This window comes from Macaca fascicularis, chromosome 11, assembly GCF_037993035.2.
Source record: "Macaca fascicularis isolate 582-1 chromosome 11, T2T-MFA8v1.1".
Lineage (NCBI taxonomy): Eukaryota > Metazoa > Chordata > Mammalia > Primates > Cercopithecidae > Macaca > Macaca fascicularis.
In genome coordinates, this window is record NC_088385.1 from 29,503,866 (window position 1) to 29,530,823 (window position 26,958).

General features: G+C 38.9%; 1 protein-coding gene across 7 annotated transcripts in view; it reads right to left on the reverse strand.

The window, feature by feature from the left end:
- Positions 1-26,958, reverse strand: part of ITPR2 (inositol 1,4,5-trisphosphate receptor type 2) — a 496,384-nt gene that overhangs the window by 430,665 nt on the left and 38,761 nt on the right. For all 7 annotated transcript variants that reach the window (XR_010579338.2, XR_012420091.1, XM_065523922.2 and 4 more), the window contains exon 2: positions 22,007-22,077. Coding sequence is in view for 5 of the 7 variants with exons in the window: in XM_065523922.2 (XP_065379994.1) it covers positions 22,007-22,077 (71 nt within the window). In the remaining 2 variants the exon portion in view is untranslated. The remainder of the gene's footprint in view (positions 1-22,006; positions 22,078-26,958) is intronic.

Here is a 26,958-nt window from a genome sequence, read left to right on the forward strand (position 1 = left end):
CTCCAGGTAAGACAGGGCATCTGACCCAGCAGCCAGATTGCCTTAATAAGTGTCAATTTCCAGTAAGGCTGTTTCACCTGATGCAACTTACATACTCTTCCCTCATTGGTCTGTGGCTGCCTACATAGAACAAGGCATATGGATGGCAGAAGAATTTCCTACGTTCTACTTAGCTCAAATGAAATCCACCAGCACTTTCTTTTAAACGTTCTTAATTGCCAAAGGAAATATACACTAAACTTATAGTTTTTCAAACAACAGGTTATTGATCCTCTGTGAATCACATCCTCCTGCATACAGTCTCTTCCATGACTGAGATCAAGAGATCAAATTTAAACCTTCTAGACATCATGGACCATTCGCACCTGGAAAGCAGAAACAGTATCCATACTGCCTACGATTATATCTCCAATGTCTATCAAAGTACCTAACACATAAAAAGTGTTCAGTAAATACTTCAGAAATAAATGAATGGTACATGCACAGAAATTCTCACCTTTCAAAAAAGAAACACCCCCTCCCCTCCCCAGATGTAGGTGAATTGGGCCATTATCCATTACGTGAACTAGCAAACACGAAGAATTTCTTTCTCTTAGTAACAAGAGAGTTGTTCTTTCAAAATTATCTCACAGGAATCTAAGTTGTGTTAACATTTCAAAGCAAATTCAAATGAGTAGTTTTTTTTTCCCTTTGTCCATGTAGATCAAACAACATAAGCCCAAGAATGTCCTAAAACACTTCGTTCATTTCCTCACAGCACCATAGCACAGCTCTTTTTCAAAGGAAGAGAAAGAGTAATTTGTAACTGTTTGCCTTCCTTCAACAGCTGCTATTTAAATTATGAGGTGTCATCCTGTTGTAAATTATATTTTACCTAAGGAAATTGCACTAATTTGGCAAATACGAAGCAAATCTAGCCAAATTAAATACAGAGTTACTGATAGTAGGAGCTGGAACACACAATCTTACTAAGGCAAAGTGACAAGAATTACTTCAAAGACAAAAGAGCAATTAGACGTAGCAGAGCACAACTAAAGCAGGGTGCAATAATGACACTGAAATAGCAGCTTTTGACAAGTCAACAAAAAGGGCTCTTTATGACCTCCACATCATCTTTTCTAGAGCTTCTAGTGATTAGTGACAACTCTTCCACTAAGCCCAAGCAAAGTCTGAACTAAAAAAACTAATAGCAATATGGAAGCCAACAGAATCAAATCTGATTTCACTGCATTAACAAAAATAAAATTAAAAATAACTCTCGGCATTTCAAGGAAGAAAGAAAGAGATGGAAGATATAATTAGTAACCCCTGGGTATCTGCTGAGGAATGGATTCCAGGACCCCCCGCAGATACCAAAATCTACAGAAGCTCAAGTCCCTTATATAAAATGCTGTAGTATTTGCATACAGCCTATGCACATTCTCCTGTACACTTTAAATCATCTCTAGATTACTTATAACACCTAATACTCCCTATCCATCACTTTATTCATATAGATTCAATGCAGTACTCAGGGTGCAGCAAATTCAAGTTTTGCTTTATGGAATTTGGCAGAATTTTTTTCAAATATTTTCAATCTGCAGTTGGCTGAATCCATAGATGCAGAATCCACAGACACAAAGGGCCAACTATATATATTAACATACACATCTCTGATTTCTTATAATACAGAGAATGGCAGTGCCATTCTATTTTGTGCCAATAAATGTGCTAGTTACTTTTCACAAATTATTTTAATTTCTAAATAACCCCAAGATGTCTATATCACCATCATTTTACAGTGTGTGCACTGAAAATGAAATAGGTTTAAATAACCACTCAAAGTCACACTCCCAGCAAGTGGCAGTGCCAGGGTCTAAGTACAAATCAGTTTGACCCTATCATACCCCAAGGCTGGAAAGAGAAGTTTCATAGCACCAATAAAGAACTTGATACCAAAACTGTGTGTGGTTCCAGGAGAGAAGTAAGCTCTAATGTCCTAACAAATCCCTTGTATATAACAAATGAACTTCTCTCCTACCCATTCAAAATGAAAAGGAAGGTTATATATTATCCTTTGGAGAACTAAGAAAACAGTTGTACACATTATTATCTGTGTTCTGTGATAGATTAGGAATCCTGGCAAGAAGGACTGGAATGAAGAGTATGATGGTTTCCTATTAAGAGTGTGAAAACAGGCCGGGCGCGGTGGCTCAAGCCTGTAATCCCAGCACTTTGGGAGGCCGAGACGGGCGGATCACGAGGTCAGGAGATCGAGACCATCCTGGCTAACACGATGAAACCCCGTCTCTACTAAAAAATACAAAAAACTAGCTGGGCGCGGTGGCGGGCGCCTGTAGTCCCAGCTACTCGGGAGGCTGAGGCAGGAGAATGGCGTAAACCCGGGAGGCGGAGCTTGCAGCGAGCTGAGATCCGGCCACTGCACTCCAGCCTGGGCGACAGAGCGAGACTCCGTCTCAAAAAAAAAAAAAAAAAAAAAGAGTGTGAAAACACATTCCCTGAGATGATCCAGCAAAGCTACTCCTAGGAAAATACTCTATTAGGAATGTGCCATGGTACTCTGGTAAAGCTGATGGAACCTCCCAGAATAACAATTTATTATCTACATTCATAATTGAAGGCAATGAGGCTAGCCTCCATGGTCCCAGACACCAGGCTGGCATCTACAGATCCAGCCCTTCAGGAACACCCCTGTGGACCCAGGTTCTAACCTGGTTCCCACAGGTTCAGGCTTAAGGCCCACCCCAGCACCTGGCAAGTTGCGTAGAGCCAGGCTTCAGGCCAGGCCCCATGGTTATAGGTTTCAGGTCCACCCCCATGGACCTAAGTGCCAAGCAAGCCTAGTGGACCAAGGCTCCAGGCCTAACCCCATAGACTCTAGCACCAGACTCATATACCTACTTACCCAGGCACCAGGCCAGCCTGCTCAAGGACTCTATCAGCAATCCTGCCTGATAAATCCACCAGACAGCTCATCAAGAATCTCTGGACGGGATGATTGGTGAAGGACTTTCCTTGCTGAAGTTAGTTAAGACTAGACTAGACACTTAATTCTTGAAATGTGCAGACACCAACACAAGGTCACAAAAATCACAAATAATCAGAGAAACACAAAATCACCAACAAGAAACAAAACAAAGCAACAATGAACAACCCTAAAGAAATGGAGAGCTAAACATTTTCTGATAAAGAGGTCAAAATAATCTTCTTTAAAAAGTTCAGTGAGGCTGGGCATGGTGCCTTATGCCTGTAATTCCCAACACTTTGGAAGTGGATGTGAGAGAATCACTTGAGGCCAGAAGTTTGAGACCAGTCTGGGCAACACAGTAAGAACACATTTATACAGAAAACTTTTCAAAAATTAGCCGGGCATAGTGGCACATGCCTGTAGTTCCGGCTACTCAGGAGGCTGAGGCAGGAGGATCACTTTAATCTGGGGATTCAAGGCTGCACTGAACTATGATCATGCCACCATATTTCAGCCTGGGCAACAGAGCAAGATCCTGTCTCTAAAAAAGAAGCAGTAAACTGTAAGATCTCAGACTGACAACCAAACAAAAATCAGGAAAACAATTACACAAAATTACAAGTTCAACAAAGAAACAGAAGCCATAAAAAGAACTAAATAGAAATTCTGGAGCTAAAGAATACAATGTCTTAACTAAAAAATTCCATAAAGGGCTTTAACAGCAGATTTGATCAAGCTGTAGAAGGTGAACTCAAAGGCAGGTCATTTGAAACTAGTCAGTCAGAGAAACGTGAGAAAAAAAGAATTTAAAAAGACTGAAAAAAGCCTACATGAGTATAGGATATCATCAAGAGAACCGATATAGGAATTACGTACAGGGTCCCAGAAGGAATAGAGAAAGAAAAGGGGGCAGAACAGTTATTTAAAGAAATAATAACAGAATACTTCCCTAATTTGGACAGGAAATGAACATTCAGATTCCTGAATTCCAAATAACACTAAATAGATTAACTATAAAGAGATCTTCACTAAAACACATTAAATCATTCTCAAAAGTCAAAGTGAATTTTGAAAGCAGCAACAGAGAAGCAACTCATCACAATTAAGAAAACTTACATAAGACTATCAGCAGATTTATCAGCAGAAACCTTGCAGGCCAGGAGACAGTGGGATGATATATTCAAAGTGCTGAAAGAAAGGACTGCCAACCAAGATTATTACACTCAGCAAGACTCTCCTTCAGAAATGAGGGAATGATAAGGACTAGATTTCAAGTGATATCTCATTGCAGTTTTTATTTGCATTTTTCCTGATGTTTAATGATGTTGAGCATCTTTCCATGTATTTAATGACCATTTTAATGTATTTTTTGAGAAATATCTATTCAGATCATTTGCCCATTTTTCAATTGGGTTGTCTTTTTGTTGTCTTTTTATTACCAATTTTTAAAAGTTCTTTATATATTCTAGATTCAAGTCCCTTACCAGATAAATTATTTGGAAATATCTTCTCCCTTTCCTTGGACTGCATTTTCACTTTGTTGATGGTGTCCTTTGAAGCACAAGAGTTTTTAATTTTTAAGAAGTCCAGTTTATCCATTTTTTTCTGTTGTCGCCTATGGTTTGGTGTTGTATCTAAGAAATCACTGCCTAACCCAAGGTCATGCAGATTTACTCCTATGTTTGCTTCTGATTGTCATATAGTTTTAGTTCTTATACTGAGGTCTATGATCCACTTTGAGAGAAGGAAAAAAGGTAAAATTGAGGCAATATAGGACCATTTGTGTTCTATAGCACCAGAAAATGCAAACCACTGAAAACATTAGCTAGTGCTATGTATATATGCATGTGCATGTGTGTGTATATATAATATATATCATACATACTTTTAATTATTATTTTTTCCTCCTATAATAAGCCTAGGTTATTTTCCTTCCAAATGGCAAAGGGAAAGCAAGGCTGCCAGTCCCCCAGTCATTCTTTCTTTCCTTTCTTGTTCTCACTGTTACAAGCTTTCTTGTGCTTTCCTTGATGGCCCTGCAGCAGGCTGGCCTCCTTCTGAGCCTGGAGTTTGTTAAAAGTTCTTCACATGGAGCATCAAGTATTGCAGTTCAAATTAAAGCAATTTCTTATACTTGTGTCTTTCCTCTAGTGTAGGCAGTATCTGGCTGCCAATGCCCACCTCTGCCTGGAACTCTGACCTGCCTCTGCTCCCTCCAGAGGTTCAGAGCGGCTTCACACAGGCGGCAAATAAATAAAGTTCTGAGTCTAGGGCAGAAAGCTCTTTCAATATAGAAACTTGACTTGAACCTTTCTCTAGAGGCTTAGAAAAAGCATGTATGTATGTGTGAAAAACCTGGACTTTTTTCTAAATGTAAAATTGATGTATCACCACTGAAAACATTTTGGAAAATCAAAAGACTATAAAGAAAATGTCACACCTCTTTTCATGCCGCAGAGTTAAACATGATTATCATTTTGTTATGTATCTTTAGAGAGACAGACAAGTTTGCCAAAGTGTACACTTACACATGCATATATATTTTAGATAACCAGAAATGTATTATATACACAGTTTCACAAGAAGTCTCCCTTCCATTTCACATTTTGTAATGTCATTAAATATTACCTGAAAACATTAATTCCCTCCTAGAATAAATTACGATGCATTAAATCTTTTTCTTTTTATATATTTGTTTCTTCCATTATAAACAATCCTGCGGTAAACATCTCATCTCATATGTTTCTTAACATATGTTTGATTCAACGTTATTTATACTTATCAAGTCAATCATTGACAAATATCCTGCTATAAGCTCAGTGGTAGGGATACAATGTGGGCCCTCAGAAAGCTCACAGAAAATAGGCTTTCTCTTGCTCCCTTATTTCATGCTGCCTCCTTGGTATACCCGCTGATTTCCTGATTTCTAATTACTTTCCCTGACCATGGTTCTTACCTAATCCTTGCCTATCTACTGCTTTTAACATGCTTTTTCCCTATAGCTGAACTAAGCTTATGGATATCTAATGTAGATGACAGGTTGATGTGTGCAGCAAACCACTATGGCACATGTATACCTATGTAATACTGCACATTCTGCACGTGTATCCCAGAACTTAAAGTATTAAAAAAAAAAAACTCCTGTTTCCTGACTGTTCCTCTAGCAAGCATTTCTCAAACTTTTTGGTGACAGGACCCCTTCGCACTCTTAAAAATTATTAAGGACCCATATCCGGGTATTTAATTATGCAGATATAATCAGAGTTCAAGTTGCATAACTGTGAGGCTTCCTACAACAATTTGTAACTGCACTTGTGTTTCATGCAGCCTGTCTAAATAGAAACAGAAGGACAAATGTCCACAGCCCTATTTCTAAACAGAGCTGAAGCAAGGACAAATGTCCACAGTCCAATTTCTAAACAGACCTGAAGCTTCAGCTCTTTCAAAAATGCTAGTAAAAACCATTTTTAGGGTTCTTCCAAGATAGGACACTCTCTAGGTAAGCGTATTATCCTCCAGTTCTTCATGGCCCTTCAGAGTCTCTGTAAGTTTGACCACCTCCAAGTCATCCAGTAGAACACACACACACACACACACACACACACACATACACACACACACACACCCCAATCTCAGTCATATAGTAAACATTACAGAAGCACCAGGACTTAGTGGGTTCCTGGGGAGCCATCACTTTCATCTTCAGGCCATAAGTCTCTCTTACAGGGGTGCCAGCTAAAGGGCAAGCAAGGCTCCAGGAGAACAAGGGTGAGTCAGTGGTGCCTTGCCAACTGAGACTTGATCTCTATTCATGTGGGCTGCTCTATTGGGTTATTATCCACCTTATTCTTTAAAAGACAATTTCTAAACCACTTCCAAGCACTTGTAAAACAAACACTGCCACCCACCAGCAATGTTTGCTTTATTCTGAAATTGCCGTATTTACCTTGAAAACCACAAACTGTAAACAAGGGCACCTGTTCAGAGAAGATCTTCAAACTGCTCACTCACTAAATCAACACCTGGGAAGGAAAGGCAGTTGACTTGGGCTTGAATACACAGTGTACAAATCAATCTTTTATCTAAAACTCTTGGTGGTAGCTTGAATAAGTTAATGATTATTAAGATTATGGAGCAACACAGAGACTTCCATAAACAAAATATAACTTTTGTTAATCTGTTTAATACTCCGAAGAGAGAAAAACAAGTAAGGCCCACCTACCAATATTAATATTAATATTAATGCACACATATTTCCACATAAAATAATAAATATGTATATAATACCCTCCTTCTCAGTGGAGACACTTTATACTACAGAATAGGTAAAAAGGGAACTGATTTGATATTTTAATATGCCTAATACATGGCACAAGAGAAGAGCGGATGGGGGAATGGTTTACTTAAAAACAGCTATATTTAATTGATGAAAAGTATTTTGAGTGAGCCAAAGTTTCATTTCCACAAACAGTCCATGCTTCTCACCACAGCTGTTCCTAGAAATACATTATCAAAAGAATGCATTTTCCAAGGGAAATTCTATTGGTGTAACATGATTGGGAATAACTTCAGAATACAAACTTAATAATGAATATAGCATAGATAGAAATACTCTAATCCTATAACCTCCACATCATTTAGGAGAGCAACATCCCATAAAAATGATTAAAATGTACTCTGTTGTACTGTTATAAGGATCATCCTTTTCTCCAAAAGTAGATCTGTATCATATAAATATCTGAAGACTTCACCAAGGACCTTCCTATATGGGTTGAGAGAGGCAAGGATTGAATAAATAAGGTCTTTCTCCATCTTCCCACACAGCCAGCCTTAGAGGTGAAAAAAGTCACAGAACTGTAGACTGGGGAGGCTTATTCTTTTTTCAGTGAAGTCAAGGGGTATTTCTGGGTCAACTGAGCTTCTAACTACCCCCACAAACTGGTCATGCTATTTCATACCTCTGTGCCTCAGCCAGAAATGCCTCTTTCTCCATCATCCCCTCCTCTCTGCCTGGTTAACAACTGGTCATTCTTCCTCTGAATTCCAAAGCCAATCACAATTCTCTTCTCTGTTTCTACAGTCTCTTGGGTTTAAAGACAGTATAGTTGGTAGTTAAGTGTCTAGATTTCAATCACAACTTTGCTTTCTTCCTCCTAGATGTATGACAAGGAACAAGTTACTTAACTTCTCTGTGCCTCAGCTTCCTCATCTATAAAATGAGATATGATAGAGAATGTTACTCCTCCTCCCACCCTATATCCATTCTTTTCTTCCTTTAGGTAGTTTTAGGTTGGCACATGACCAGTCCACTAACCACCATGTTCCTCAGGCTCCTTGCAGCAACAGGGAGTCAAGTTTATTAGTTTCCTGTGACTGCCACAACAAATCAACACAAAATCGGTGGCTTAAAACAACAGCAATTGACACTCTCATAGTTCTAGAAGCCAAAAGTCTAAAGTCAAGGTGTACACAGAGCCATGTTCCCTCTGAAGGCTCTAGGAGAAAATTCTCATTTGCCTCTTCCAGCTTCTGGTGGCTCGAAGGCCTCCTCAGCTTATGGCAGCAAAAGTCCTTTTCTCACTGTGTCTTTATGTGGTCTTCTGTGTGTGCCTTTTATTCGTATGTCTTGTACAAGGATATATAAGATGTAGAATCCACCTGGGCAATCCAAGGTGATCTCATCTCAAGATGCTTAATTTAATTTCCATAGACCATTCTTCCTAATAACATCACACTTATAGTGCCCAGATATTATATAAAAAGACGTTATACATAAAGACATGGACATATAGTTTGCAGGGCCACCATTCGATTCAATAAGCTACATGACTACAAGATATGAGTGAGAGTAATTTATAAAATTCCGGGAGCCCTCCTGAAGGAAGAATCTACTTTCCTTGTATTCCCTTTACCCCCTGTCTACCAACTAGGAAATGCTGACTACTGGAACAACCTTGGAAGCCACGTGCTGAGAATGACAGAGTTGCCAAGATGGTCCTGGACCACTCACCTAGGGACTATTAGATGAAAGAGAAATATATTTCTACTACATATAGAAGTCATTGTGGGTTGTTTATTTTTTTTTGTTTGTTGTGTTTTTGTTTTTTTTTTTTTTAGAGTCTCGCTCTGTCACCCAGGTTGGAGTGCAGTGGTGCGATCTCAGCTCACTGCAAGCTCCGCCTCCCAGGTTCACGCCATTCTCCTGCCTCAGCCTCCTGAGTAGGTGGGACTAGAGGTGCCCACCACCACACCCAGCTAACTTTTTGTATTTTTTAGTAGAGACAGGGTTTCACCGTGTTAGCCAGGATGGTCTCAATCTCCTGACCTCATGATCCTCCTGCTCGGCCTCCCAAAGTGCTGGGATTATAGGCGTGAGCCACTGCGCCCAGACTGCTTGTTTGTTTTTTGGGCTTTGGGGGCATTTATGTCACAGCACTTTAATACATGGAGATAATATTTAATAATAATATATACCTCATATTGCTGCAAAAGATTAAATGCATTAATAGAATATAAAGCAGCTGGAACATTACCTGACATGTAGTAAGAACTAAATAAATATTAGTTATTTATAGCAGTGGTACCCTTGTCACATTTAGTTGTCATTGATTTCCTGTGTAACACCTGCAGAAGGTCGAATGGATTAGGACAAAGGCTTGGCACTTTCATCTCAGTATTATACTCAAAAGAATACTAACCATTCCATTACTGTTTAAAGAAGAAATGCAACCAAACTTGGCACACCAAACATCATCCTAGGAACTAATTTCTCATAAAGATGCGTATTGGGCCCAAAAAATCTACCTGTCCTTCCCCACAGGCACAAATCTTTCAGGCCAAATGCCATCTTAATTAAGAAGCTTTCCTCATCACTCGAAACAGGAAATTAAAATCTTCATCCTCCCACAACACGTCATTGTATCTTTTTATTTAGCCCTTATCACTTTCTACCTTGTGTTATATTACATATATGTATCTTATCTTCCTCATTAGATTATAAATTCCTTGAGAGCAGCATTCGTTTCTGACTCGTCTGAGCTGTAGTAACTACTTCATACACTGCACTGCACATGGTGTATATTCCATAAATCTGCTACATGTATCCAAGATCTTTTTTTTCTTTTTTTTTTTTTTTACTTTAAGTTCTGGGATACATGTGGAGAACGTGCAGGTTTGTTATATAGATGTACATGTGCCATGGTGGTGTGCTGCACCTATTGACCCGTCATCTACGTTTTAAGCCCCGCATGCATTAGGTACTTGTCCTAATAGTCTCCTTTCCCTTGTCCACCACCCCCAAAGAGGCCCCGGTATGTGATTTTCCCCTCCCTGTGTCCATGTGTTCTCATTGTTCAACTCCCACTTATGAGTGAGAACATGCGGAGTTTGGTTTTCTGTTCCTGTGTTAGTTTGCTGAGAATGATGGCTTCCAGCTTCATCCATTCCCTGGAAAGGACATGAACTCATGCTTTTTTATGGCTGCCCAAGATCTTACAGTGTTGAAAAACAAGCCTACCTTCCCACCTACCACCTATGTGACTTAAGCATGCTGCTTCTCTAAAGTGTGGTTTCCACATTTGTAAAACAAGGCTATTCAGGATTAAGTAGGCTAATATGGAGAAAGGCCGTTATAAGTACTCAAAGTTAAGAATTTTAATATTTAGGACTTTCTATTCTTGAATAGTCTTGGCTGTTAAAATACTCACAGAAAAAAAAAAGATATTTATTCAGCACTCACTAAGAATTTAGACACGCAACTCACTTCATATACACCACGGGAAGGGAGATTTTTACACATGAGCCTGCAGCTCAGGAAAATTAACCCCAGGACACAGGATGGGTAAGTGAGGGAACTGGAGATCTGTTCTTACCCCACTACACCACATGCACCACGATTGTTCCTTTTCTGCCCATCAGTTCCTATTCTGAAGGGAGAGAACCGAATCTCACAATTAAAGCCACAAATCACTCAAAATTCACACATTGTTCATAACTCAGAGACACAATTAATTGTGTGAGTGCTGCCTTAAACAGTGGTTCATGAGACTTCCAAAACAGTCCTACTATCACTCAGAACCACAGCAACTTCCGTCTTCCCAATACGGAGACTAATTTAAAGCATAAGCACTTTTACAATCCTGACTAGCTTTGACAGGAGAGGCAAAGAGGCAAAGCAATGTGTTCTCATTTCATCCTTTGGCACTTCTCCGAAACCTCATGGAGGAGAATAAACTTATTATCCAATTTCCACTGCCACTTAAGAGTTTAATAATATGGCATTAGCAGTAAGGGTTATAAACAGGATGACTCACCACAAACACACAGGATAAACATAGCAACAACATTCAACTGGAGAGTTTTAATGATTTTTTTTTTCTTTTAGTATAAAGCATGTAACTACTGACTTGGAAATCCACTGCAATTTTCTGAACTTCTTTGAGTAGCGGCAAATTACAAACTACTAAAAACATCTTCACTTAATACATGGAGAAGTTTTTGTCTTCTGTTATTTACACTAAAGATTTGTTAGAATCCACCTGTGAACTTAAATCTAAAGGTGTAGAATTTAAGACTATAACAAACTAATAGGTCTACACCTTGCTTTAACATAAAACAACTAGTCAAACAACTATGTTACATGCTGGATAGTGGTAAGACACTGAAAAAGCATCTGGAGACAGAACTGAAACTATATTGCCTTTAAAAATTATAGTTCTTAGCCTGGGTGTGGTGGCTCATGCCTCTAATTCCAGCACTTTGGAAGGCTGAGGTGAAAGGATCATTTGAGGCCAGGAGTTCGAAACCAGCCTGGTCAACATAGTGAAACCTTGTTTATAGAAAAATTAATTAATTAATTAATTCTTTTCTAGAACTTTATTCATTAATTCAACAAAAATTAAGTCAGCACCAACAATATGCTAAACACTGTGCTTGATCTTGGTGACTGAGCAGAGCACAAGGCTAACACAGTCCTGACCCTCATACAGTTTACAGTCTAATCACAGGTCTTTCAGTTAAAGAAACAGATAAAATTCTGACGATCCACAAGAATGTGAACATGCGTCCTCAGACCCAAGTTCACCAACAAGTGTAGTAGATAATTTCCAACATGCGAACAGCTTCCCATCTCAACTTCCTAGATCTCTCTTTTTCTCTGCATGAGAGTCTCCCTGCCACATGGAGAAACAGTATGAACAGTGCAGAAGCGTATTATGGAACGAAATGACAACACCCTCTGGTGCAAACCAAAACCTTTGATGGATGGAAGTTGGCCCCAGCCTTCCTGTCCTTGGGTAGGAGGTTCTAAGGCATGTTCTGCATGGATTCCCAGAGGCCCCGCGGGACTGAACTTCAGTTGCTTCCACCAGGATTGAGCTTCACTAATGCACACCATCTTGCCTTTCCTTCCTTTCACCCCATTCTCCCCCAAGTCCTCATCTGTGCTTCCTGGGATCACCTCCCAAATAGATTACCTCTACCAAGTCTTCCAGGGTCTGATCCACAGGTACCCCAACTTATACTATCCAATCTATTTCTCCTCAGATATATTCAATAACACCAGAATAACATGAAATGAGATTATCACAATACGTACCTTTTATTAACTTTACAAATTTCAAGATGTCATGAGGTTGGGAATTAGAATAAATAATTTGAATGAGAGTTAAGATTTTAAAAAAAAGAATAAAACATAAGTTTATTAGGCTAAAACAAACCTAGAACAATGAACCAATGCAACAAGGTGAAAAGTAACAGGTTCTCCACTTGATTCCAAAGAACCAATCACACAGCACAGGGGGAACGAAACAGAATCCAGAGATGCAAATGAAAAAGCATCAGGAGTCTGAGTTGACTAAAAGCAAAGGAGAGTCAGGGACTCTGGCCCAAGATTCTTGGGCCAAGATTCTTGGGCTGTGTGATGGTTAATATTAAGTGTCAACTTGACTGGATTGAAGGATGCAAAGTATTGATCTTGGGTATGTCTGTGAGGGTGTTGCCAAAGGAGATTAACATTTGAGTCAGTGGGCTGGGAAAAGCAGATCCACCCTTAATCTGGGCGGGCACCATCTAATCAGCTGCCAGCATGGCCAGAATATAAAGCAGGTAGAAAAACCTGAAAAGGCTAGACTGGATTAGCCTCCCAGCCTACATCTTTCTCCTATGCTGGATGCTTCTTCAGCTTTGGGACTCGGACTAGCTCCCTTGCTCCTCGGCTTGCTGTGGCCTATTGCGGGACCCTGTGATCGTGAGTCAATACTACTTAATAAACTCCCCTCTACATATATATACATATGAGATATGAGTGAGAGTAATTTATAAAATTCCAGGATATATATATATATCCTATTAGTTCTGTCCCGCTACAGAACCCTGACTAATACAGATTTTGGTACCAGGAGTGATTCTAGAGGAACAGAATATTAAGGATGGAGTTCTTTCATTGGTTTTGGGGTTTCTGGAGCTGGCTGCTTAACATGATTAGACCCAAAAATGCTAAGGATTCTACTTCTAATAGTATGGAGAACACTGATAGTCCTTAGCGTGAACTGTTTAGAGAATTATGCAAAATAAATGCATTTGACACTCCTGACTCACCACTCATGAGAAGCAAGGAGTTTAGTGACTCTATACATAATACCTTTGATCATATGTAGAGAACCAAGGAACCTAATGAAGTTGGTTGGTTGCTCCTAAGTTCACTGGACAAAGTGATGAAAGAAAATAAGGAACTCAGAGATTCTAACTCCTGGCTTCAGAAGCAGCTACTGAGCCTCAAATCTGCTAAGATTGTCCTGAGTAAGAGTCTTATCTCCTGTAGAGAAAGAGCTGAAACTGTAGAAAAATAGACACAAGTTCTTATCATGCAAGTGGCTGACCTGCAACAAAAAGTGCATGCACAGCCTTGCCAGGTGTCTACTGCTAAAGTGAGGGCGTTGACTGGAAAAGAACGGGACCCTGCTACTAGGAATGGGGATGTGTGGGAGGACCCTGATGAAGCTGGGGACACTGAGCTTGTAAACTCTGATGAACCATGTTTGCCAGAAGAAACATCTTCCCCATCCCCAGTAGTGGCAACATCCCCTCCCCAACTCATGTTACCACCAGCCTTTCCATGTTTGTCTGAGTTGATAAACCCTGCACTGCCTGAAACAACAGTGAAGGCTCCCCTGAGGCAGTTGCCAGGCAAGATAATGTAGATTCTCCTCAGGAGCCATCCTCAACACCCCTGTTTGCTTCTAGACCTATAACTAGACTAAAGTCCTAGCAGGCCCCTAGAGGTGAGGTTCAGAGTGAGACCCATGAGGAGGTGCACTACACTCGAAAAGAATTGCTTGAGTTTTCTAATTTATATTAGCAGAAATCTAGAGAAAATACATGGGAATAGATATTAAGGGTATGGAATAATGGTGGAAGGAACACAGAGTTGGATCAGGCTGAATTTATTGATTTGAGCCCACCAAGTAGGGACTCTGCATTCAATGTTGCAGCTCAGGGCAGAGGTTTGTCCTCACTTAAATAGACACTTACTCCAGATATGAGTTTGCCTATCCTGCACACAATGCTTCTGCCAAGACTACCATCTGTGGACTCACGGAAGGCCTTATCTACCATCATGGTATTCCACGCAGCATTGCCACTGACCAAGGCACTCACTTTACAGCTAAAGAAGTGCAACAGTGGGCTCATGCTCGTGGAATTTACTGGTCTTACTATGTTCCCCATCATCCTGAAGCAGCTGGGTTGACAGAACAGTGGAATGGCCTTTTGAAGTCATAATTACAATGCCAACTAGGTGACAATACTTTGCAGGGTTGGGGCAAAGTTCTCCAGAAAGCTGTATATGTTCCGAATCAGCCTCCAATATATGGTACTATTTCTCTCATAGCCAGGATTCACGGGTCCAGGAATCAAGGGGTAGAAATGGAAGAGGCACCACTCACTACCACCCACAGTGATTCACCAACAAAATTTTTGCTTTCTGTTCATTCGAATATTATGTTCTGCTAGCCTAGAGGTCTTAGCTCCGGAGGAAGGAACACTGCCACCAGGGCACACAGCAACAATTCCATTAAACTGGAAGTTAAGATTGCCACCTGGACACTTTGGGTTCCTCTTACCTTTAAATCAACAGGCTAAGAAGGGAGTTATAGTGTTAGCTGGGGTGACTGACCAAGGCTATCAAGATGAAATCAGTCTACTACTCCACAATGGAAGTAAGGAAGAGTATGCAGGAAATACAGGAGATCCCTTGGGGCATCTCTTAGTATTACCATGCCCTGTGATTAAGGTCAATGAGAAACTACAACAGCCCAATTCAGGCAGGATTACAAATGGCCCAGACCCTTCAGGAATGAAGGTTTGGGTCACTTCACCAGGGAAAAACCACGACCTGCTGAGGTGCTTGCTGAAGGTAAAAGGAATACAGAATGGGTTGTAGAAGAAGGTAGTCATTAGTACCAGTTATGACCACATGATTAGTTGCAAAAATTAGGACTGTAATTGCCATGATTATTTCCTCCTCCTTTTGCTAAAAACATATTTTTAGCATGTACATATATGTATAAACTTGTACTAAGAAAATATCTTCATTTTATTCTCTTTTTCGTTTATTATGTGGCATAAGATTTATTGACTTTACATCAGCATTTAAGTATTGTTAACTTTATGTAATAGTATTTGGGTCGGGGATTGGTGCATTTCCAGTTGTACAAAGGATAGTTGCGCCATATCAGGCATAATTATGACCTTATTACTGTCTTTATTTGAAGATTATGTATGATCTCAGGAGATGTTTATGAGTTCAAGTTGACAAGGGGTGGACTTGTGATGGTTAATACTGAGTGTCAACTTGATTGGATTAAAGTGATCAACTTGATTGCAAAGTATTGATCCTGGGTGTGTCTGTGAGGGTGCTGCCAAAGGAGATTAACATCTGAGTCAGTGGGCTAGGAAAGGCAGACCCACCCTTAATCTGGGTGGGCACCATCTAATCAGCTGCCAGCACGACCAGAATATAAAGCGGCAGAAAATTGTGAAAAGGCTGAACTGGCTTAGCCTCCCAGCCTACATCTTTCTCCTGTGCTGGATGCTTCCTGCCCTCAAAGTTCTTCAGCTTTGGGACTCGGACGGCCTATTGTGGGACCTTGTGATCACGTGAGTTAATACTACTTAAATATATATATATATACACACACATATATATATACACACACACAGAGAGAGAGAGAGAGAGAGAGAGATCCTATTAGTTCTTAACAGGTTCTTAATAAACTCATATATATAACATAAACTCTCCTTTATATCCTATTATCCTATTATACAGAACTATATCCCATTAGTTCTGCCCCTATTAGAGAACCCTGACTAAAGAGGCTGCAAATGTGGCATCCAAAAATGTGAGGAGTTCTCATTAGACAAAACTCAAATGCACTATGTTCAGTTCTTTCTACATGGCTCAGAATTAAATTGACAAACAGGAGCCTAACCATAAAACAAACAAAGTAGTATAATGAAGACAGAAAAATCCCTAAAGAATTTGTAGCTGGCAACAGTTAAAAGAACTAAAAAAAAAAAAAAAAGTAAGACTAGAAGAAAAGAGTCACAGGAATATGGTCATTCTAAAGAAATACTTAAAGGGCTATTGTGTGGAAAAAGGATTAGATTCAATCCATCTGACTTTATAGGACTAACAGGTAGAATTTATAGGTGGGACTAATTCAATAGATAGTATGGCACAGTGGTTAAAAACAAACAGTTCTAGAGTCATAGACCTTGGTTTAAGCCCCAGTCCTACCACTAAGGAGCTCAGCAACTTTAAGTTGGTTGCATAACTTCTTTTTACTTACTTTCTCCACTGCAAAATTAGGATAGCAATAATTTCTACTTCATATGATGACTAAATAATAATGCACGGGAAGCCTCAAGTACAGTGTAGCATGTATTACATATTCAATAAATCTTCGTTGATTTCAAATCTGAAATAGTTTCAGTCTTTGACAATAACAACTGAAAGTATTCTAACACCAAACCTGAAGAAATTCAATATAGCAATTGTTAAGCTGATGGAGCAAATATTCATCATGGGCTGAGCGTGGGGAATCACTCTGCTAGACAAGCTTGACATGTTCGACTCCATATAAAATCAAAGCAACTGCCTAGCAAGAACACACTTTCGTTTATGCCTGTGAGTGTGCAACCTCCATGAGCAGAGGCAAAATGTTAGGTCCAGCCTTCAAAAGGGCTTCCCTGAATTATTTGAAGAAAAGGAACTCAGTTAAAGCAGAGATTTTGCCCATTTTCCCCCAAGTCCCTAATTTTTACTACCTGCTTTAGTGTTCATTGCACAGCAAAGAAATTCTCTATATTAGTTCCAATTCCTGAAGCATTCTGACTTATTACTTCAAAATGACTGATTGTTGTTTGCTACAAGTGGCCCCAAGGTAGGCGTGGTACATTATTAAATAGGTAAGTGACAAATGATCGGAGAATCTCAGAACTGGAAATTTCAAGACCAAATGGCCCAACACTGGGAAATACCTAATCAACCAGGAGAAGGGGCTGTCTTCTCTTCCCTCCATCCTCCAGGAAATGGTCCCTGGGTTCTCCACTACTTCCATCTTTTATCACCCTGATGGTAAGAGAAGGACATAAACCTCTCTTTAAGTTGATTTAAGTTGACTTCTCCTAAAAGAAATGGCACATACATAAATACGCAGACTTTTAGAAAAATAATACTAAGAAGAGTTTTCTAGAGAAGGGGGAGAAGGGTGGAAAGGAACAGGAAAAAGCAAAAGAATATAAAATCAAAAATTAAAATAACTGCCTTTATTAAAGGGAAGAGGATTAAAGTGTACATCAAAAAATAAGACCTGTGATGAACTCTGTTGGTATTATATGCCCTCTGGTATGATGCAGAGAGAAGAGCGCATAACCACTGTGGTAGTCTCAAAATTTTAACTCCAGTCCAACTATGACAAAAGCGTCAGACAGACACACAAGGCACATTCTATAAAATACCTAGCTAGTACTCTTCAAAAGTATCAAGATCATGAAAAACCAGGGAAGACTAAGACCGGGTCACAGAATAGAGCAGACTAAGGAGACACAATGACTAAATGCAACACAGGATCATGGATGGGATCAGGAACAGGAAAAGGACTTTAGTGGAAAAGCTGGTGAAATACGACTAAAGTCTGGAAATGCAGTCAGTAGTGATGTACAAATGGTAAATCCTTAGTTTAGACTAATGTCCCCAGTGAGATGCAAATAACAGGGGAAACAGAGTGGAAGAGAACTCTCTGTACGTTTTCACAGCTCTTCGGTACAGCTACATATATTCCAATGTTTACAGTTTCTCTTAAAAATGCAGAATATTTGATCATTAAAGAAATGTTACTCACATAAGAAAAAGCTACTATGTTTCTGTTAATATCAATCTATTGCATGGTTTCTACACAAAAATGGCTGTCCACCAGGTTTGAAATAACCCTTTGGAAATTGTTTATTTGGTAAAACTTAGTTCACAAGTGAGGTAATGCGACACAGTCAAAAGAACATTTCACTGTGGAACTTGGTTGCCACAGTCAAAAAAATTGGAGTTGTACTAGATTTACTTTTAATTGCCTACTGGCTCTAAAATGTTATGATTCGCTTGAACAAATTATAGCATGAGTATGAAAAACAAAAATCTTTTAAAATTAATTTGAGAATATCATGTGTCTGGCTGAGGCAAGAGGAACTGAGGTACAGCTGAACTGTTGATATGCTATTGTTTCTTCACCTTATCTAAAAAGTAACAATAAGGGAGGGTGCTCAGGAAACTTGGCAGGGGAGTCTGGAAATGCTGGGATGGTGATTCTGGGAGGCAAATCTATGAAACAGCAATGGCTTTTAAAGCCAAAAAAAAAAAAAATGGGGGAAATATATTCATGCAGAGAATGGCCTAAGGCAAGAGCCATAACGACAAGCTATGCAAAAGGATGAGGCATTTGGTCAGGCACTGTCTGCTCCTTACTGTTAAGAAGTCCAGGGCAGAGGCAAGCCCTGTTCAGGGAATTCTTTGAGAATCCAGCTGCATAAACAATGCATCATGGAAGAAAGGCTGGGGCTTTAAGATAAGAGAGAACCCTGAGTTCCCAATAGGAAAGAACCCTCCTTTTCCAATGATGAGTGTAGTAAGATAAATGGTTTAATCTAACACTGGAGGTAGAAAATGAGAGTAAACCAGCAAGGATAATGACCTCAATGACTGGATTACAGGAAAAGCCAACCTTTCACCAGAAGGATGGAGTGTCTGAAAAAGTGATTCATGCTCTGAACCAGTGCCCAGTGAATAATATGAGACCAAGTATCTGCATATAATTACCTAGTGGGTACAGAGCTGTTATCCCAGGTTCCCTTAAACACTCTAAAATAATCTTTGCAAATTTAAAACAATTCACTTCACTGTGGATTGAAAGAGGAAAAGAAAGGCACCCATGAAGCGTAAATGTTTGTCTTTGAAAGATTAATTCTCCCTGACCAACAGAGGAGCAAGGCTGCCCAGGCTCACGCCTGTGAAATGTGGGCACCCCTGGAAACCAAGTTTTATCACATGATCCCAGAAAAAGTTTGGGTGTCTCATCCAAAAGTACCTAATGGCTATTTTGAGGGATACAGACCATGGGCAGAGCACTATGCCTGGAAAACACAAAAAGAAGTAAATAAAATCCTGCTCTTGGAGAGGCAATAATGTAAGGGTTGAGTCAAATATGCTTAATAGAAATGCATTATGCTTTTCTATCATAAGGTAACTATCCTTTATTTATTTATTTATTTATTTATTTATTTATTTATTTATTTTTGAGATGGAGTTTCGCTTTTGTTGCCCAGGCTGGAGTGCAGTGGCGCGATCTCGGCTCACTGCAACCTCTGCCTCCTAGGTTCAAGTGATTCTCCTGCCTCAGCCTCCTGAGTAGCTGGGATTACAGGCATGAGCCACCACGCCCAGCTAATTTTGCATTTTTAGTAGAGATAGGGTTTTTCCATGTTGGTCAGGCTGGTCTCGAACTCCCGACCTCAGGCGATCCACCCGCCTCGGCCTCCCAAAGTGCTGAGATTACAGGTGTGAGCCACCGTGCCCGGCCCATTTGTATAATGACTTAAAATGCTTTTATATTTATTCTCTGGAAATATTTCAAGGCTCATAAAACCTTGTGTGGTAGTCATTGTTCTTGTTATTAACCACTTCTACTCCCATTAGCCAATGACAGAGGTCCTCTGAGGCTCAAAGCAGGCAAGTGACCTACTTAAAATGACACAGCCAGCAAGCAGTAAAGTCAAAACCTGAACCTCATGCTTTTTCCTGCTACAAATACAGATTTGTTGTCCCAGTTTGCTTTTAGAATTTTTCTTTGTCTTTAATACCCTACAGTTCACCAAAGAGTGTCTAGCGGTAGATGTGGCTGTATTTACCATCACTGCTCTGAACTCAATGTGCCTCTTCCACCTGGGGAAGAGTGTTTTTCCTCAGTTTAGCAAGTTCTCACCCACATTCCTTCACATATGGCCTCTATCCCAGTCTCCCTAGTCTTTCGTTCTAGAATTCAGTTAGATACTGTGGGAACTTCTCAGCCTATCCTCCAAGCTTTTCATGACTCATCCAAATTTTCCTTCTTTGTATCTCTCTGTGCTACATTCTGGGTAGTTTCCTCAGATCTCTCCTCCAGAGCCCTAATTCTCTCCTCATCTTTACACAATGTGCTAGCTCATTCTTTTCCGAATCTACCTTTATTCACACTATCTGTCCTTCCATTAGGGTTTCTCTACCCTCTTATCTTTTGGGTCATTTCACACACACTTCCTGCATTGTCTCTGGCAGGTTGTTCCTACATGTTACCCTCAAGGTAGCTTCATTCTAAGTCCATCCTCAGTGGAAACTGTTTACTGCAGGAAGACCTCACTTGCCCAGGGTTAGGAGAGTATCCCTACTGAGTGGTTTTGCAGATGTTTCCAATGGGCAGTTTGTCTTCCACATTCTGTCTTACGCAAATTTCTCTACTTGGGGAGACATCTGGATAAAGTGACCAATTTAACTCAAAGGACATTTTTTGTGCACGTCAGTTTCTCTGCAAGGATCTCAGTCTAGAGAAAATGAAATAAATAAAATATTCCCATAAGAGATAGTGTAAATAAAATGCCTATCCCAGAGAGTAAAACATGGTAAACATTAACCCAATGCTAATTGTCTCCCTTTTCCATTGCAGTAAGCAGCAATCTTCACTTGGGCTGGTGGCTCTGAGAATCCCTCCGTCTCTCTCCAGTTTTTAATCCTTTATTAAGGCCGTTTTTCACCATTATGAGAATGAATGGTTACACATTGTTCAAAATAAATGCTGTTTTAAAATTATTTTTATTATTATAAGTATGTATCAATTATGAAATTGATTTGGGCAAGCTTTTAATGACTAGTTTTAGCTTTCTGTGATTATAGATTCCATTAATCCTCCTTTTGTAAGAGTTGAGTTATAATCAGTCTCTTACTAGGATCAGTTTCTCATTTGAGGAAATTATCAAGCTATTTCTAAAATTATACTTAGGGGTTCTAAGACAATTGTCAGTTATTACACACCATCAAAACTGCTATTTTAAAAAGTAAGCTAACACATCATTGCCACACTCCTGAGTTTACAAAGATAAATTAAAAAGCTAACAATGAAACACTATAACATTTATAATTGTCAGAGAAGTATATAAATAAATACTGTTCAGCTGCATTTACTGGCTTGACAAGTAGCCTTTCACAGTTAATTACCAAGATTTCCTTTTAACAGATAGACCATTGTCTGGCAAAACAAAAATTAAAACTATTCTTTCATTGCAAATCCCTCAATATGTAAAAGAAAAACAATGGAAAAATTGTTGAAAGAATTTTCAGTGAACATATTCATATCTGAAAGTTTCACATTGAATAAAGTTTTAACATTACTTACTTTGAGACACAAAAATAATCCTCCCTCTTAGCTCATACAATAAAAAATATATATATGTATTTCTTACCTCTGAACTTCTTGGGAGGGTTGGCAAGGTCCCCGGCCTCTGGGTGCACCACACATCTGTCATCCACTAACCTAGAAGGAAAAGCATGTTTACATTGTTAACATCCTTGTCATATTCATAAATCGTAGACTGCACATGGATATTGCATAAATATTTACCAAAAGTTTTAATACCTTTCTTCACTAAGTAATTTTTTAATAATCATGGGTCTGTAAAAAGATTTGGTTGTAGAGATATTAATTAAAGCCTGGTTTATGAAATTGAAACATAGGAAACATTGTTAAGTAGTAGGAAACTAGTTAGATAACTCATGACATGGAACACTGTGGAGCTGTTTAAAACTACATTAAACAAAATGCACTGGCCTGCAAAATGTTTACAGTGTGTTGTGAATGTAGTGGTAACCAATCAATAAGATACATGTATGCTTAAACACACACACATGCACTTCTACACATACATATGTAAGAAATGGAACACAGCAAAATATTAAGAGTGGTCAGATTACCCACAGTTTTTATTTTCCTGTCTTTTTTTTTTTTTTTCCCCTGCGTGTACGTATGTTTTACAGGGAAGATGTAAGCTTATGAGATCAGGCTTCTGGAGTGCCCATAGAGTAGGTGGTTATGCCTTCCTGGCCTGCATTCAATCTCTGGCTTGGCCACTTCCTAGCTAGGTGACTTCAGGCCTCCTTCTTTATACCTAAACAATAAGGATAAAAATATCTACCTCACTGCATTGTTAGAAAGATTAAATGACTTAGTATTTTTAAAGTACCTAGTACGACTTCTGGCAGTTTCCATTCAATGGACAAATAAAATCAAGAACCTTGTGTCTTCACATATTCTCTGCTTCTAGAAGAGTGTCTGACACACTACAAGTGCTCAACAAATGTAAGTCAGATGAATAAACTGCCTTTGTAGCCACAACAACATGTTTAATCTCTATTAAAATATTTATGAGAAGACAATTTGTAGGACAATTTCAAGACAGAGAAGCTGAATCTCTGAACTGAGAGCCAAGAGACATGAATCTCTTGCTCAAAGAGAAAGATCTGTTAACACCAGACTCACTAACGTTCATTTCTCCATCGGTTACGTGATGTGAATACCCAGGTTTTTCCCCAGAATATTGTGAGAATGCATGTTAATTAATTACATGTATATGAATCATTTAAAGGGAGATGTCCAAATTGCAACCTGGTAGTTTAAAAAAGAAAAAAAAAGAAGAAGTATTAACCAGACTCACTAACATGCATCAACTCCACCATAGGAGTTGAACTAGGATGACTGACTTAATCAAAATGAAACTTTTGGTTCCTAGTTTATCTAGTTACTGGAAGCAGACACTTCCTAAATCAACAGATTTTTCTGTGGGATTCAATTTCCATAAAACAATATGCTGATTTGGTCAAGAAATACAGTTCTTTGATTTTTTTAATATATCCTTCATTCACACTGGTTTACTAAAATGTGGTTTTACAAGGGCTGCCAGGCATGCAAAAAATTCCTTTTAAGAGTCTCTAAAAACTGATTTATTAGAAACAGGAAGTCACATTGGGTCAAGAGAAAGCAAACCCAAACTTCCACAATGTCCAACTTCAGCCTGTAACATTGAATCTGAAAGGCTCCAATAGTTCTGAGAATATTACAACATAAGATGTAAATAAAAGGGCTGTGAGGGAAAGGTTGGCTTTTCTAATTGGTCAAGACATGTTAAGAATTCGAATACAATGGTCAAAACGGTCTTATTTAGAGCACATAAAAATTTGATAATGTAAAAATTACAAATGACACTGACATTCTATTCATTCCTTGTACCTGTGCATTCCCACAAAAACACAGACTCCTATGAATGTCACTGAGTCCCTGCCTGTGTGGACCAGCCATCAAGAAGAATGGGAACTGAAGCTATAAATCAGATGGCAGTGTATTTATGTGAACGCTAATATCTATCCTCAATTATCTGATAGCCCAGATAAAAGCATAATAACTAAGAATGACTTCAGTTCTAAAAATTTGTCCTATTCCTTACACAAAAACGTCTGCGAAAATCACAAAGGCAGTCATTTCATCCTGAAGACTCAAAGAATTGGAACTGAATTTGAAGAGAATGGAAGGAAGGAAAGGACACGAAGAAGCAAGGAGTCTGAATCTGTTACAAGACATACATGACACTGGCATTAAAAGTCAAACAGGATTTTAATGGTAGTTGGAATCCTTTTTGACTTTTAATGCCAAAATCCTAGAACAACTTCTACAATATCCCCAACAGCCTCTTCTTGAATACTTCCAAGGCCAATGTATTTACCATTTACCATCATTCTGACAGCACTAATATTAGAAATGTGTTTTATATGGAGGTGAAATAGTACCTTATCTTTCCCAGTACTTATCCCATTTTCTTCTATCTACTTGCCTAACTGTCTTGAGTCTTCCAATAAATTTTAAGCTCCATGAAGTCAGAGATTGAATCCATCTTGTTTATCATTGTATCCTTGGCATCTACTAGAATGAAGTGCAATAGATACTAAATATATATTTGTTAAATAAATAAATGAGTCAGTGAATAAATGATGTCGGCTTCCCAACTAACTCTCCCTGTCTGTTCCCAGTTCTTTCTTCTGGAACTATATAGACTAAGTTTTCTTTTTCTGAGATGAGCAAACTGATTTCTCTCCAGTCCTTCCCCATGTGGATATTTACCAGGAGTTCAACATCCTTCATATACCCCAAGTGCCAGCATCCCCTCACCTGTGATCCTAGAGACTATCCACATGAGTCTAGATGCGCCCCAACAAGGGCAGAGTACAGAGGACTATTACCTCCTTCTTTCTGATACTAAACTTACAGAAATGCATCCTACAATTTTAGTAGCTCCTGTGGCAGTTAAGGTTCCCCTCTGACTTCATTGGGTTTATAGTAAACAATAATTCCAGGTCCTTTACGTGTGTACCACTGATAAGCCAGGTTCTCCCACCCACCAGTAGGGCAGTTAACTTTTATAACCTAAGGACCAGAATTTACAACCAAACAGGGATAAATATAAAGACTGACCTTTGGTCCATGAGAAGAAAATCATCTGAAAAACATTGATCTATTCCATCCCTAGTTAACTCATTTAGACCATGTCATGATTTTGTCCATTTTAACCACTCATGATCAATGTTCCCCAAATTTGGCTGAATCATTTGGGGAGTTAAAAATAGTAAGGATAACCAAAAAAAAATCTTTCCTTTGTCCAGACCTATTAGAATAAAACTTTCTGGGGACAAGGACTGTGTGTTTTAAAAAGCTCTCTAACGCTCTTTAAATGGAGTAGGAGGATCTGCTCTGCACTCCTACAATACTCTAGGCCATCCTCTACCAATAGACTGTATCACAGTCCAGTATAACTTTATAATTTCATATATACATACACACACACACACACACACACATATATATATATATGCAACATCATTATAAGCTCCAAGAGAGTCAGCCCATTTCTGTCTTACTCACCATTATAGGGCCATCTTTAAGCATTATGCTTAAAATATAGATGGTGCTAAATAATTAATTGATGATTAAAGTGACATTTAAAATCAGTGATGCTATTTTTGATAGTTAACATAAACAATAAAATAACTAGAAGCAATAAACGGTTGACTAATAGGAGACGGAAGAGAGATTTGGAAATATTCCCTATGTAGGTATGTCCCAGAAAATTATCAAAAATGTCATATCCTGAAAAAGGCCAAAAGAGCCTGCTCTAAAAAACAATATCTCAGGTAGCATCTTTCAATCCAATCCCTCAGTGCACATCTTAATGGGCTACATTTATTTTTCTTAGAACTAACTAGTGATTTATAGCACTAGCCTAAAATTCTCAATTTTTCACTAAAACTCATCTAACATAAAACCCGTTGTTTTTTCTACCTATTTTTCTCTTCATATGGTCATAACTGTAAATTATTTGTTCAAATTTACTTACAACAATCACTCAACGATTAGATCTTCGAAAGTATAAGGAAAATTTAATAGCTACTTTGATTTTATACATAAGTATGAATTTTGTAAATGTGAATGGAATTTTAACTGGACATAACAAGAGTCTTAAAAATTCTGTGAGAAGTATAATATCTACATGAAAAAGCTATGTTTATGCATTAAATTCAAGTCCACTGATACCTTGTTAAAAATAAAGTGCACTATTAATTATTTTCACAAATGCCAACAGTCAAGAGAAAATGCATTGCTTTCTTATCTGATTTCTAGGTTTCTGTTGTTTAAGACACTCTGCTGGCCAGGCGCGGTGGCTCACGCCTGTAATCCCAGCACTCTGGGAGGCCGAGGCAGGCGGATCACGAAGTCAGGAGATCGAGACCATCCTGGCTAACCCGGTGAAACCCCATCTCTACTAAAAATACAAAAAATTAGCCGGGCGTGGTGGCGGGCGCCTGTAGTCGCAGCTACTGGGGAGGCTGAGGCAGGAGAATGGCGTGAATCCAGGAGGCGGAGCTTGCAGTGAGCGGAGATGGTGCCACTGCACTCCAGCCTGGGCGATGGAGCGAGATTCTGTCTCAAAAACAAAAAAAGACACTCTACTGCTGTCCATGTCCAGAAACATAACTGAAATCCATCCTTCCAACCTGGCTTCAATCTACAGAAATTACCTGAAATCCATCCTTTGAACACATCTTCAAGTTTCATTTCTTCATTGAAGCTATATTCCCCCTGATGGGAGAATCTTCTCTGAAATCTCATAGCAATTTTAGAGTATCTTCTAGTTTACAAGATATAAGTATGACATACACATTAGTCTTATCTTCCCAACCAAATAACAACTATAATCTATCAATCACTAACTGCATGCCAAGTACTGCTCTATATGTTTATAAACATAATTACTAATTTCAAAACAATTTTGCAAAATATTTTCTCTTGCAGATTAGAGAGATCAGATGATAA